Here is a 14669-nt window from a genome sequence, read left to right on the forward strand (position 1 = left end):
GGGGGGTACCACTGCTGGACTATCCAGTATAAAAAGGAGGCAAATCCCCAAAGTTTTATACCTCATAATTTCTTTCTCTCACAAAGAGATTCGCAAAAACCACACAGAGGCAAAAAAACCTCTGTTGATCCCTTCCGCCGTTCCTAAAGCCAAATCTCATTTTTGGGATCCATGAATCTCATTATTCATACTCACTGAAATCAATCGTTTTTCTTCCTACTTCAACAAGCTGTCAAAGGCCTTTGAAAATTTGATCTCAAGGTAATCTTTTACTTATTTTTTTGATCGAAAATTTATAGATTTGATTTGACTTTTATATGATATGGATAAACTAAATTATGAATTGTTTTGAAGAGTTGGGATGAGATTAATAGTTGAAATACTAGGGTTAAGAAAATCCATGGAACTTTTGATGAACCGAATGAATTTAATGATACAAATAAGTTGTATTGGTAGATTATTGATTGGCTTGAGCTACTCATAGATGGACAAACACGATTGGACAAATTGAGGGTCAGTTACAGTGAATTTATTATGATAAAAGTTCATAAAGCTAACGCATAGATTCTTTTAGTGATATTAGGTAGTTGAAGAAGTCAAATGAATTGCTCGTTGTGACGCGTTTGGTATCTCGGCACGAGTGTTGTGAGTACTGCGTAGTGAATTTTCCACAAATTGCATGATTTATACATAATTTACATGGAAGCGAATTGAAAATGAATTGTGTTGCCGAATATTTTGAATATTGCATGTGAGAATTTGCATCTTATTGGGAACAATTTTAAATATATTGATGATCTGTATCGAACCTGTACTTTAAATATTCTTACCGTTTTTGAGATGCCCTTACAATTTCTTTATATGCTTAGCGTTACTGGAATAATTTGTTGTTACTTGAAAAGTATGATTCACACTAATTATTTCTTGAATGAACTAACCATCGTATTTAACAAGTAATTACCCACGGATATGTTTAAATTGTTAAGTTATTGCTCTATGAACCTGCAAATATGTTGATTTACTTTTACCAATGAACCAGACAATCTTAGCGCACAGAGGTCTGTTATGCGTTTTATTGTATGTTTTTTGTCATCATATTTTCTAACTGTAATGATATTGCATTTATAGTTCCTTATGTTCTTTGCAGCAGTCTAATCAAGAAATTTTCTTCTTGTAGGTCATAAAGAGAAGTCAAGGTTAGCAATATGGACCTTAAACCATTCAAATTAGACATTGACGAGCTTATAAATGAGTTTGACAAGGTACTACTAACTTGTTTATGCGTGTTGTCTTCAGTTTAAGTATACAGTAGATATCAATCTCTATTTGTTTATCCTGCACTTCTCATGATTGTTCATACTGATAATATGGTTATTTTGTAGGGCGGATCTCCTACTTTCGCAGAAATGAAGAGAGTGTGGGTTTCTAAAAAGTTCTCCTATATTTTCGAGGCTAGTCCCTCTAAAGATCAGGCATGCTTTATACAATCACTCTATGCCTACTGCATTGGTATGTTAATTTTTTTCCATTCTAGACTCTGTTGGTTTGCCTAATGTAACATATTTTTAGTTTCTTCCGGAGAGAATGATTCTGATTACTGTGGCATACTAAAATGTATGACGTATTAGCATCTACTGCACCCCAAACAAAAGAAAGAGAAAGTATGACCAACCAGATATATAATCTTCTCTACCTTTAATGTGAAATACGACCATCATGAGGTGCACACTATAGGACTGTTAAATTTTTTTATAGCATTGAAGTACCAGTAGATTTGCGATGCCTATGCCTTTTTCTCATAAGTAGGACTCAAATCAATTTCATGAAGGGAACACCGTTTATTTATTTATTTGATATATGTGGTTTCGTATTACAAATACAAATGGTCATAGATTTATTTGATTGCTAATATGATGCATTTCATGTGCTATTTTAACCAAATTCCACTTGGTCTATCAGTCGATGAGTAAGAATGTGGAGAACACGAACTAAGAGCCATATCACAAAACATAACAGAAATATAGAGAAACCTTAAATCAAAATCATTTTCAATTTATGATGACATTCATTCCCTCTTCAAAAAAAAAAGGGAGTGTAAAGTCATGACACTTTTAAGAAAAGCCTTCGTTTTTCTCTTAAAATTTTGGTGGAAGGAGCAGTCATCATACAATAGGATTTTCATCTTGACTGACATTTACTTTCAGCAGATTAACCAAATGTAATGTATTGCAGGTTACATGGTGTCTACTAATTCTCTTTTGAGTAGACTGGGTGGACTATATTGCCTATATTGCCTCTATGAAACACAGCCATTCAAGCCTCCTTTCAAGATTTATATATCTCTGGGTATAAATACTATCTTCTTAACATGATATGACATGAAATTGTTCTGCATATGTGATGATTCTCTCTTTGTGGTTCAAGATTGGTCTAATGAGATGAGAAAAATTAACAGCACATCAAAATCTTAATTAAAACACATTAGATCCAATTCTTAATCAGTTGTTTCATTAATTGCTAATCTCTTTCATTTGATAAGTAATGGTAAATTTTATAAATGGAAAGGACGGGACTAAGAAAGTGCATCAAGATTTACATATTGTGCAGCTCCCCGATATATCTAAGAAGGAATCAACATCATTTACATAGCCAAGTTCCACCAGAAAGCTAACAAGAAAATGTCTTAAGTTTAAGCCTACGTATATTCCTCCTTTTGCCTTTAAAAATTCTGTTGTTTCATTCTATCCAAATTGTCCACCAAATGACCTAAGGTCTATGTGTTCCAAACTGTGTGCCTTCTTGTTGAGCCCAACTCTGTTCCAGCTATGCAGAAATTCTAGAATAGAGTGAGGCACTGTCCGTTTCATGTTAAAAATTGCAAAGAACATCTTTGAATCTGGTGAGTGATCTTGTGGTGAAAAAATAAGTGGCATGCCACTTCAGGATTCTCTTTGCAAAGGGGACATCTGCTACATAGTTGTATTCCTCTTCTCTCAAGATTTGATTGAGTGAGACATGCTTCTTCAACCACCAACCAAGAGAAGCAAGATACCTTCGAAGGTTGCTTACTTGCTTCGTTGTGCCAAATTTCCTCCAGCCCGAAGAAGTGGTATGGCCATTTTTTCACAATTTGTAGCATGACTTCACTGAAAAGTTTCCATTTGAAAGTATCATCCTTTTGTTATGGTGCCAAGTAGATTCAAAAGAGAGCATGCTCTTTATATTTCCTCGTCATTTAAGCTTTGTTGGAGAAAAAGATTCTAACTATGTTCATAAAAAAATCAGCATTTTCCCCAAATCTAAAGCTTCTGCTACAACCTACCAGAAAGCTTCATTTGTTTCAAAGAGACTCCAATGTGTTTGGATATGCTTCCAGACTCCATGAGGGACATTTGAAACTTTGGTATGCCAAAACCATCTAGTGTGAACTTATCAACTAGAATCCTCTACAAAAGTGTGCTCTCTTCCCTGTTAAACCTCCCAGTGCTATTTGATCAAGAGACTAACATTATGAAGCTTTAGGTTCTTAATGCTAAAACTGCCATTCTTCTTATCTCTGGTGACACTGTTCCATTTTATTTGGGAAAAGACTTGGACTGTTTATTTCATTTCCATAGAAAATCCCTTGTAATTTTGTCCATGCGCTTTAAGACTGAAGCAGGAGCAGGAAATAGTGATATTGTTCAAGTGGGAAGAGCATTCAGAACACTGTAGATTAGAGTGACACTTCCACCCATAGAAAATTATTGTTGTTTCCAGTTGGATAATTTTTTCTCCATCTTTCCAAGAGCCTCATTCCAAATGGCCGCTGAATTGTATTTTTCCCCAAAGGAAGTGCCAAATACTTTGTAGGGATAGATCTAATGTTGCATCATAAGATACACCAAACTGTAAATATCAGACATTGCTGACTGGGAATATGGAGTTTCTGGCAAAATTAATACCAAGGCCTGAAACAGCCTAAAAATTGTTAGAAACATCCTCAAGAACATAAATTGTTGTTCCTTGGCTTCATAGAAGATTTATGTCGTCTGCATAAAGAATATGAGAGGTTTTCAAACCTTCAGGGCCCCTAAGAGAAACCAGAAATTCAATTTACTTGAGCCACGTTGTGAGTCATCATACTGAGTCCCTCCATCATTCCCCATCACCAAATCAAAGAGGAAAGGAGATAAAGGGTCTTGTTGTCTCAAACCTCTTTGACTAGAGTAAAAACCATGTGCTGCACCATTTATGAGAATTCGGAACTTCACTGATGAAATATAAAAGCTAATCTAATGATCCATTTGATACTGACGCCCATTTATCTCAATAAATCCAGCATGAACTTCCCATTAACATGATCCAAGTGCTTTCTTCATATCCAATTTGCAAGAATTCCAAGTTTTCCAATTTTCGTCCTTGAGTCCAAACATTTGTTAGCTATCAAAGCTGCATCAGTGATATTTCTGTCACTTAAGAAACCCACCTGAGAAGTATTGATCAACTTAGGAAGTACAACTTTTAATATGTCCATAAGAGCATTAGATATAATCTTATAAATACTATCTATCAAACTGCTAGGTCTAAAATCCCTTAAGTTTTTTATAGCACTTCTTTGGGATGAGAGCAATAAAAGACGAATTTAAGCTTTTCTCAAAATGCTCCAGATCGTGGAAATGATTGTAGCCCACATCAAGTCTCCTTTAACTGTATACCAACAGTATTTGTAGCAACCCATGGAGAAACCATCTGGCTCTTAATACACCAAGAATCTCCTCTTCAAGAGAATGTCTTTGCAGCTGTTAGTCAGCTTCATCACTGGAAATATAAGAAACTTCATCCTATGTGCCTAATATAAAGAAAGAATCTGATGAGCAATCACATCCCTGTCTTCTGTAATAGTCCCATTAATATCTAGCTTGTCAATATGGCTAAATCTCCTACAAGTATTTGCCATCTTATGAAAGATGCTAGTGTTATGATCCCCTTGTTCAACCATAAGCACCTCGATTTTGGTCGCCTTGAGTTCGCTTCCAATCTGAAAATCTCCTCCAGCTCAATCTGATTGTGCACCTTTGACATTTGATGCTCATCCAAAGGGGGAGAATTGTCGGATTCTGGTTCAACTTTATAATCCTGTTAAGGATGAAGAATTTCCTATTTTCCAATTGTGCAAAAGAAGTCATGTTCCATTCCTTGAGCTTAACTTTCAATAATTAGAGTTTCTTTGCAAAAGATGAAATCTAGCCTGCCAATAATGTTGAAAGAATTCCACCATTCTTTGGCCAAATTTCCGAATCCAATATGTTCTAACTACATGCTTTCAAACTTGAAATGCAGATGCAAATCTCCTGTTTTTTTTTATGGCATTGTCTAGAGCATATGTCATCATGGATACTTCCTAGATTTCTGTTTTAAAATGTGTCATGGAACATGGAAACTGATTTAACACAATTTATGCTTTAGATCAGATCAATTAGGAAGTAAAATTTACAGTTATTTTCCGTAGATCATCTTCTAGATCATTGGCATAGTGAATTGCTCTAGTGAGGATGTTGATTCATAGTTTTATTACTCATACTATACGTAGGTTGCTTTAGGAGAGTTCTCCAAACATGTAACTGGACTATCAAGTTTCTATATTTTGCAGGTTATGTGAATGGATTTTGACCACTAATAGGTGTCCGCAATTGTTGCTTCGACTGAAGTTAAAACTTTTCTTGGCTTAGGTTTGGGACATTAACCTGTATAATTGTAACCACAGGTGGGTCAATACTGTATTCAGTTTTCTCAGTGATTCATAGTAGTTAAAGCACAAAATTCAAGGAATTCTTGGATAATTTATGAAAAATGAAAATATAGGTGATGAATAAGTTGGTGTTACTGAGACCACCAATCACAATATCAGCTTATACTATAGTTTTGCGAACAAGTTCTTAAGTGGTAGTTTCAATTTCATTTGAAGGACATGTTGTGTTTTATTTAAAGAACAATAATCAGCAGGACTTCTTACGAAAAATTCCTTGGATGCCAAATGATCTCCTTTCTCTCTCATTTCTCAAATTACCTTATGGCAGTTCTATATTCATGAGAAGTCGTTGCATCTTCAGCATCAGAAATACTCCAATGAACATTATAAGTTTTGAACTATCATCTGCAGATTCAATATGCATTAGTTCACACTTCTAGACTGGTTCACCATAATTCAGTGTTCGTGATATGTAGCCACACCCGTATGATAAATGAATTGCCACATTTTATTCATATTCTTTCAGGTGGAGATCTATGAGGATATAAAAAAAATTGTGTGTTTCTTTGGGTGCATATCCCATCAACTTCTTATCTTGGAGTGCCAATCAGAGAAAGAAATTTCTGTCTAGGAGACATTCTAAACAGCTGATCAATAGTGCTCCAGCAAACCATTGGACCATAGTGCTATATTAGTCTGAAATTTCTTGTTCCTTCTGGCTGAGTTCCACTTAGGATGTATACCATCTGATTAATGTCTGTGGATTCCTTTTATATTGGTATGTGGAGGTTTGAATCTGGTACTTCGTCTAGTATTTTTTGTTTACCAATTTTCTAGTGTTAGGTTACCAATTTAGTTCATTGTGCAACTCTGGGGTGCTTTTGATGCACTTATCTTGCTGTGATTTGACGATATTTCGTCAATTCCATTTGACAGGAGAGTTAAAGAATCTTAGGAACGTTGTTGCTGAGGCAAAGGCCAAAGATGTTAAGGTAGTCCCTGCTGTAGTCAAGCGTATGTTAGATAGGAACATGTTTCTTTTTGGGTTTGTGGATGTGAATGAAAGCTCTGCTGCGGAGAGATTAGATGAACTGTCAGAAGTACAAAATGCAAGTATCCAAATAGCATGCAAAAAGTACGTTACTGATACTTTTCCTGCTACAGCTTGTTATTTCACAGTCTACTCTAAACCTTCCCTCATCTTGTTTCCTTGGATGATGTAGGTTATTTGCAAATAGCCGGATCGAGCATTTCACCCACATGGATATGGTATGTTTGATTTCTAGAATATACTTCCAGCTCTGTACTTTTGCATACAGTGTTCATATGGATTGATGTGGCTAGTTACAAGGATTCGTTGAACTCAAGCACCATTTTGATGGAAATATTTAGTAGACCTGTACTTCTATTGATTGCAAGAAAATAATCAGGTGACAACTTCGTCAAAATAAAAAATACAAGTAATATTTAGTTATTTTAGAGCAATCGACTTTCTATAACTTGTGATTTTAATTTGGTTGGAATTGCTCCCTTCCAAAATGTGAACCAATTGTGTTTGCTGGAATAGGATATTGTTTCTGCTGTCGTGACGGTGTTTCTGTGTTTTTTTTGTAAATGTAATTGTGCAAGTATCTTCAGAATCAGATGCAGGTGTTATTTATGTTTCCTCCCTTTACTAGTTTCCTGTTTATGAGATAAACTCAAATGGAGGGTTTTAAGCTTTAAATGACGCAAAATCAAATATATTGTTAGAGGATTATTTGGACATGTGGGCATTCTTTCAGTTAATTGGATTATTTGAATGTTGGAGTTGCTTAGCAAGTGAGCTAGGTGGGAGGCTGCATTAGTTGTGCAAATCCTTTCATCAGGTCTCTTGTGACTTAACCTGCTATTGCATGTCTCATTCTTTGACTTGAGACTGCTAACTTCATATTCCCATTTTTCCTAGGGATTGGAGCTTGAGGTGGATTTGCTCAAGCAAAAGTCAGCAGATTATGCAAGGGCGAAAGATCTAGCTATTAAAGGTATTTCTATAAGCTCAAAGCTTTTAACGGAACATATTTGGTGATTTTCTATGTATTGTCAGCACTATTATATGTGAGTACGGCATATTTAGTATTAAAGGTAACTCAATGAGCTTCTTAAGCTTTTATCGGAAATATATTTTTGCCATTTTCTATATGTGGTCTGCACTATTTTGTGTCAAGGCATATTTAGTATTAAAGGTACCTTCTTAAGTTTTTTAACGGAAATATATCTTGGTCAGTTGGTCATTTTCTATTTGTGGTCAGCACTATTGATGTGCTAAGTAAGGATATTTAGTATTCAATAACAGTGAAAATTATGCATTGGTACATACTGAAGTAGCTGTGAATACGTTTATGCGGTGAGCTACCCTGAATTCGTTCACAGAAGTATTGTTCAGATAGTGTATAGGCAGTCTAAAACTTTCCTCCCAAGTTAGAGCTTAATTTCAAGATTCAGGGGATTGGGCATGCATAATTTCACAGGTTTCTTTTGCATCCAAGGTTTTGACTCCCCCTTCAATAAAGTTGAGGAGGACATCTTTTCACTTGTTTTTTCTTGTTTTTTTCTTAAAGAGGCTAGTGACATTGTGGATGTTGAAAGTATAAAGCACATAGCAGAAAACCAGACATTGATAGGAGACGTGGTCGGGAAGACTGCTGATGACTGGAAAGCTCAGAAGGAATTATTTTATCAAAAAACAGGCATTCTTCATCAGCCTGTCAAAGACTCAGTTGACGTTGTTGGAAAAGAGCATGATAAGTCCCAACAAAGGAATTATTTTATCAAAAAACAGGCATTCTTCATCAGCCTGTGAAAGACTCAGTTGATGTTGTTGGAGAAGAGCATGATAAGTCCCAACAAGAAGTGGCTGAAGAGCAGGATGACAATGATGACTTCAGTAAGGAACTTGAAGAAGTGTTATTGTCTGCACAGAACGAATCTGACTTCGAAGAATAGGGACTCCTTTTTAGGCCAGAAGACCATCAATGGAATTATTAAACTGTCAAGATTAACTGAAAAAAGGGTAGGCCAAAAGCTCCATCAAAAGCAACAAAAGTCCACAGACCCCTCAAATGGCTTCTGTTAGGGAGAGAAATTTTCAGTTGGGAGCCATTCTTTTGCAGCTAAACTATTTTATACTTGTAAAAATGGAAGATTTAGCTGTAAGTCATAAGTATGATTGTAAGTGCTTTTTGGTAATACACTGTCTTCTTATAATGTACATTCTCTAGAAATTCAAAATTGTTCTTTTTATTTCTCCAAATTTCCCTTCTTCACTAGTTCAGTTTTTTATCCAACAACAACATACTCGAGGTGATCTCACCAATGGAGTCTGGGTAAGGTTGTGTATGCAAGGCTTCAGTTTGATACAAGAATGAAATCGAACTCTACTTGTTATATTTTTTGTGTCTTTGATGACCTACAGTTTGATCCAACATGTAAGATGTTTTAGTCCATTTCTCTAATTGAAGGATTTTGTGGTAGTTAGAGAATCCCAAGCAAGTAAATTGACGTCAACTACACTCTTCACAGAAAGAATCATTGTCTTGTGGCTCCATTTCTAGGACCAGCTAAACTATCTCTAATTGATAGCTCATACTAGGGGTGGAATGATCCATCATGTGTTTCCACGTAGGGCCTCCATCTTTCCTCTCAACAAGATGCCACAAATGATCCAAAGAGATTATAGCCTCATTACCTATCTTTTTCTTCTCATATTTTTATCTAATAATTCTATTGTAGATTTGTCCATCATATTGCTCACTATTTAACGAGAACCAACACAATCTATCCAAACATTATAATCATCAAGACAACACAATACAATATACAATAGCAACGATACATAACAAAGCATAAACTTTTACTGTCAAATTGTTCAATCTCTGAGCCATAAGAACGAAAACTAGGGGTAGGAGCGTTGGAGGACTGAAAGCTCTGGGGTTTGGAGGTAGTAGGAACCAAAGCTGCAAAGGGGGAGAAGGTACTGGAAAATCAAATTTACAATTCTTCCACCGTAATAGCCACAAGAAAAGCAATCCAAACGGGACCAAAAAATATCATAATCTCTACAAATAATCAATGTTTGCGCAAGTTGGCCCAAACATAACAAGAGAATGAAAACAGCATTGTCAAACACAATCATAATCACATATTCCATTATTAATGGACCACATTAAATTCCTTCTCTTAGATCATCACCTTCTACCATGCCATTCTTTCCATGAAAAGCAAATGGAGCTTAACTATTCAATGGTGATACAAATAAGTGGAGACACATACTATGGATCATAATCTAGCAAGGCACAAAGCATCTCGTGTTAGCAGGACCGGAGAAGTTATACCATAAATCTAAGTCCCAATCCCACCTTTTGAGTCCCCAAAAAATCCCCTTCTTAATAATCTAAGCCAAATAATGTCTTCCTTCCTAATATCTATACTTCAACTTCAATGATATGCACTTTCTGATCTGCTGGAGGCATAGCATCAAGATTCAAAGTTAACAAACCAGATTCTGAGTTATAGGCAAAATCAACCATATCTCCACCCACACTGCACTTCCTCGGCTTGACAGACGAGTAAATACCAAATCGGCCACATCCCCTTACTTCCATCGACACTACTGCAACTGCTTCTGTGCTCAAGTTCTCAATTTTATCTTCAGCCACAAGATTTCCTTCACCTTGATATCCAGCCTCGAGTTCAGACAATTCTGCGCCTGCCTTCACCTCATATTTTAGCCCTTCAATTGCCCCACCAGCATTGTACATGTCAATGAGCCCCAAAGGTGCAAAGCTGAAGCCAGGTGCCAAGACCTTAATAGGCGTGACAGTGTATGTCTCGTGCTCAAGGATCTTAAAAGAAACAGGCATTGCTGCATTATACGGGAGAACAACAAGCTCAGCACTTCGATGAGAGTAAAGAACTGTGTCTCCACTCCAGTTGGGGTCCAAGGCAGCTTCAGATATGAAATGGACATCACGGCCCCTTATATAGCCTGTTATCGCCTCTGAGTTGGTTTTGTGGAACGTGGTCTTCCTCTCAGCCGTGCTCCACGCTGCACCTTGGCAGTTGTATATTCCAAGAACACCATTGTATTTGTTCATGTTCCATATCTTCAAAAGGCTGAAAACATCATTATGTTCGTTAGACACAACTCTCACTATTTGTAATCATATTACCAAAACAGTTCACTTCCCATTATCAGCCACAGCTTAACCATAGTTATGAAGAAAAAAAAAAAGAGAAGGAAATAGAGGAATATAAACTGCACATTCTTGTGGTCAAAAATATTATAAGTCACTTCTTTATCCTTATTTCCCATTCTAAACAAACCAACCTTCCACCTCAAAAATTTCAACTAAGGACCACCTAAGCTGAACATTCAATAAATAGCATTAATGGTGAAAATGGAACACGTACCTAACACCATCACGAGAAGGATCAGTGAAAAGGGAGTCCTTTGTAGGTCGACCAGGCAAACGAGCACGAAGAATTGAACCATCGGGAAGAACAAGCTTCCTCAGAACATCAAAGTTGTGCTTGCCAGGTGCATCACTGTCATTCGTAACAGAGCAAAAAAATTAGCAACTCGACACAAATCATCACATGCTACTGTCATTACAAAACAAGGATCCATATAAATATTCATTGGACATAAATTTATTACCTAACATAGACAGGTCCACCACTCAACGCCCTCGCCGAGCCATGATACTCGGCTGCTGGATGAAGGGAGTGGAACATGTCCCAATCAGGCTGCATAATTTCTCCAAGGAACACACTGTTGTATGCCACACAAGCAATGTGAATGGTGTGTGAAGCTGGATCTCTTGGATAGAAGTCATCTGATGCTCTCACAACTGCCGTCTGCTTTGAACTGTTCCATTGAAATGATCCAAATACAACATTAAACAAGTTATCTGTTATTGATATTATAAATACAGAAATATCAACTTGCCAAAAAACTATTTTTTTTAAGCAATTCCAGCAACTATTTGGAGGAAACCATGGCATCTAGAGTATTTTTCATTTGGCACATCAGGCCAGCCAGAAGCTACATGAATATACTACTTTGTATGCTAGTAACTAAAGAAAAAGAAAAGATGGGAACTTTAACAAATAAGGAATACTTAGATGGTAATACAATTTACTTTGTCGAAAACTTTAGAAATGTTCTATTTCTCAATGAAAAATAATCAAAACACCGACAGAGAAAAGTCTGAAAAATCAGATCTTTACATATTCTGATATGCATCTACTTTCCCAAAATCAAGAAAAATCTCAATATTTCAAGAAACTGACCAAAAAATTAGTGGTTAACATGAGAAATATAGATCACGCTAACATCAAATGAATCACTTAGAACTAAATTTCAGCTGTAAAGACTTGAAGTTCATCATCAAAAATGGAAAATATTTAACCAAAATAGAAAGTGAACATACCAGTAAAGCGCATCAGTACTGTGGCTCATGCAAGCAATGCAACCATTATCAGGGAAATTCCGAGCAACGGAAGCATCAAGAGCTTGATGATACTGTTTAGTGAGCTCAACCCGACCCCCTAAACCACCCCCTAGTGTCTCCAATATACACTGCACATCCACCTTCAATCCATCCACCCCAGCTGATGCCAAATAACTATGCATTTCATTATAAAACTTATAAGCACTTTTCGGGTTAACCAAACCCAAACCCTGAACCGCAATTGCATCCGTTTTCCAACCTGGTTCATTCTCCATCACCCCTTTTGTAATATCCGGATACTTCACAACCGACCCGTATTCCTCCATCCCCTTCACTCCTGGTCGGACTCCGCCCCAATAACCCGTTATCGCATGCCATACGTACACATAGTTCAACCCGTATTTCTCTTTAGCTATATTCACAATGTTTTTAATCCCCACCGTTGGATCTTCATTCTTCTGAAATTTTTCATTTTCTTTTAATCCTGTAAGTCTCATCAATGGTTTATCGACTTCTGGATCACCGCCGACTGACTGCCAGCCATCGTCGATGATGATGAATTTTGGCGGGATACCACCAGCTGTAAGACTTTCGAGTCCGGCTTCAACGCCTTCTTGAGTAACTTCTTGATAAAAAGCATCCCAAGTACACCACCCAAAGTAATCAACAATTTTGGGGAGCTTCTTCTCGTGCCGTTGCCGGAAAGTCTTGAGATGTAACTTCACCGCCCTTATCGCCTCCGTGATGACAATAAACGGATCACTGCCAGCATGCATATAAATTGCTTGATTAAATGCTGAGCCAACAGTGTCCTTATCGCCACTTTCAAGGCATAATTCCAGCTCGTCTTCAGGATTCCCCTGAAGAACAGCTCGAAATGAACCTTCAATTAATGGAAGGAAAACAGCATACACAATATTATCATCATTGTTGTTGTCGTTGGATCCGAGATGAGATCCATCTTTTGTTTCAACAAGAAGAAATTGTGTTTCCATTGGGATTTCACTTCCCCTATCACCCATTTTCTGAGCCATCCACCATAACTTGAACCTGAAACAAGACAAGAACCGAACATCCTGTAATTTCCCCAGTGACACAACATGGCGACTGTTGTCTTGATCAAATTCTGCACCAAGAAATACACCCTCCGATGGACCTGATGCAGCACCTGAAGTAATGAGTACGTTGTCAGGTACATTTGTTAATATTGTTCTGTCTTTCACCATCAGTTTTCTGTCAGAAATCCTTATTGCCGGAGTAATCGTCATGGCAGCGTCTACTACTGTTTTTGCTTCTTCTTCCTCCTCCTTTTCTACCCCTTTCTCAAATTCTACTTCACTTCCCTGAAACAAACCCAAAACAAAAATCAACCCCAAATTACAATCTTTATCAACAACAACAACATAACCCATGAAATCCCGCAAGTGAGATCTGGAAAGAGTTGAATGTATGCAGACCTTTCCCTACCTCGTGCAAGTAGATAGGTTGCCTCTAAAGACCATTGACTCAGGTAAAACATATCAAAATACAATCTTTATCACCATGCTAAAACTAAGAAGCTTAAATCAGTTCTTCTAAATTAAGAAAAGGTAGAAACACATCTATTTGTACCAAAACCAGATAATTTCGGATCAAAGTCAATAAATTAAAATAAGACAATAACAACAATATATCTAGTGTAATTTCACAACATGGATAATTACACTGTTTTCGAAATACCCCAAATAAATTAAAGTGACAATACATTGACATTTACTCAAAAGATTAGTCTTTTAATCTACAACATCAAATAAAGTAGCTTTCTTGAATATGAACATACAATGATGGAGTAATAAGTATTCCTTAAATCATTGATATGGTATTTTCATAAAATTCAAATTTAATCGAACCCCACGAAACTAAATTGAACAAAAACAACAACTACAATGCAAAAAACCATAAAAGAGACTTACTTTGTGAGCAAGAATTGAAGTGGTAGGTGATGAAACAGATAATTGTAAAGGGTTAATAGATTTGTTGAATGAGTATGAAAAATGGGTTGTTGGAGAAGAGAAGAATGATGGGCTTATGGGGTTTTGGATTGGCCTATTTATAGTATTGATGATGGGATTAGGGTGATGGCCAGAAATAGAAATCAACTCAAACATGATTGGTGATGTTGGTCTGCTAGAGCTAAATTTCATATTCTTATTCTAATAAGAAGAGAAAAAAATAAAAGGAAAATTTGCACTTTTAGTCCTTTGAATATTAAATATTTTAATTTTGGTCCTTGTAATTTTTGGTTGATTGAGATTTTTTTTTACAAATATAACGAATTATTAAGTGTTAAATCATTCGATTATTAATGTATTGTTATAAGTTTGTTCAGTTAGAGGATATTTTATTTGCGAACTAAGTTATCTAGAGATGATAGTTCTGAAAATATAATTTTTCGACTAATTTAT

General features: G+C 36.4%; 2 protein-coding genes across 3 annotated transcripts in view; one reads left to right on the forward strand and one right to left on the reverse strand.

Annotated features, from left to right (window-relative positions):
• LOC102585984 (uncharacterized) overlaps window positions 1–9023 on the forward strand; it is a 13798-nt gene extending 4775 nt beyond the window's left edge. For both annotated transcript variants that reach the window (XM_015313888.1, XM_006358241.2), the window contains 8 exons: window positions 1178–1262; window positions 1383–1509; window positions 2233–2346; window positions 6668–6866; window positions 6955–7000; window positions 7680–7755; window positions 8332–8529; window positions 8622–9023. In XM_015313888.1, the coding sequence (XP_015169374.1) occupies window positions 1206–1262; window positions 1383–1509; window positions 2233–2346; window positions 6668–6866; window positions 6955–7000; window positions 7680–7755; window positions 8332–8529; window positions 8622–8716 (912 nt within the window). In that variant the 5' untranslated portion in view covers window positions 1178–1205 and the 3' untranslated portion in view covers window positions 8717–9023. The remainder of the gene's footprint in view (window positions 1–1177; window positions 1263–1382; window positions 1510–2232; window positions 2347–6667; window positions 6867–6954; window positions 7001–7679; window positions 7756–8331; window positions 8530–8621) is intronic.
• A 770-nt stretch (window positions 9024–9793) lies between these two features.
• Window positions 9794–14393, reverse strand: LOC102586320 (probable galactinol--sucrose galactosyltransferase 6). The gene is made up of 5 exons (XM_006358242.2): window positions 14178–14393; window positions 12205–13568; window positions 11430–11639; window positions 11183–11317; window positions 9794–10885 (listed from the first exon to the last, which is right to left on the reverse strand). The coding sequence occupies exons 1-5, from the start codon at window positions 14370–14372 to the stop codon at window positions 10195–10197; spliced, it is 2595 nt and encodes an 864-aa protein (XP_006358304.1). The 5' UTR covers window positions 14373–14393; the 3' UTR covers window positions 9794–10194.
• Window positions 14394–14669: the final 276 nt, after the last annotated feature.

Source organism: Solanum tuberosum, unplaced genomic scaffold, assembly GCF_000226075.1.
Source record: "Solanum tuberosum cultivar DM 1-3 516 R44 unplaced genomic scaffold, SolTub_3.0 scf00272, whole genome shotgun sequence".
Classification (NCBI taxonomy): domain Eukaryota; kingdom Viridiplantae; phylum Streptophyta; class Magnoliopsida; order Solanales; family Solanaceae; genus Solanum; species Solanum tuberosum.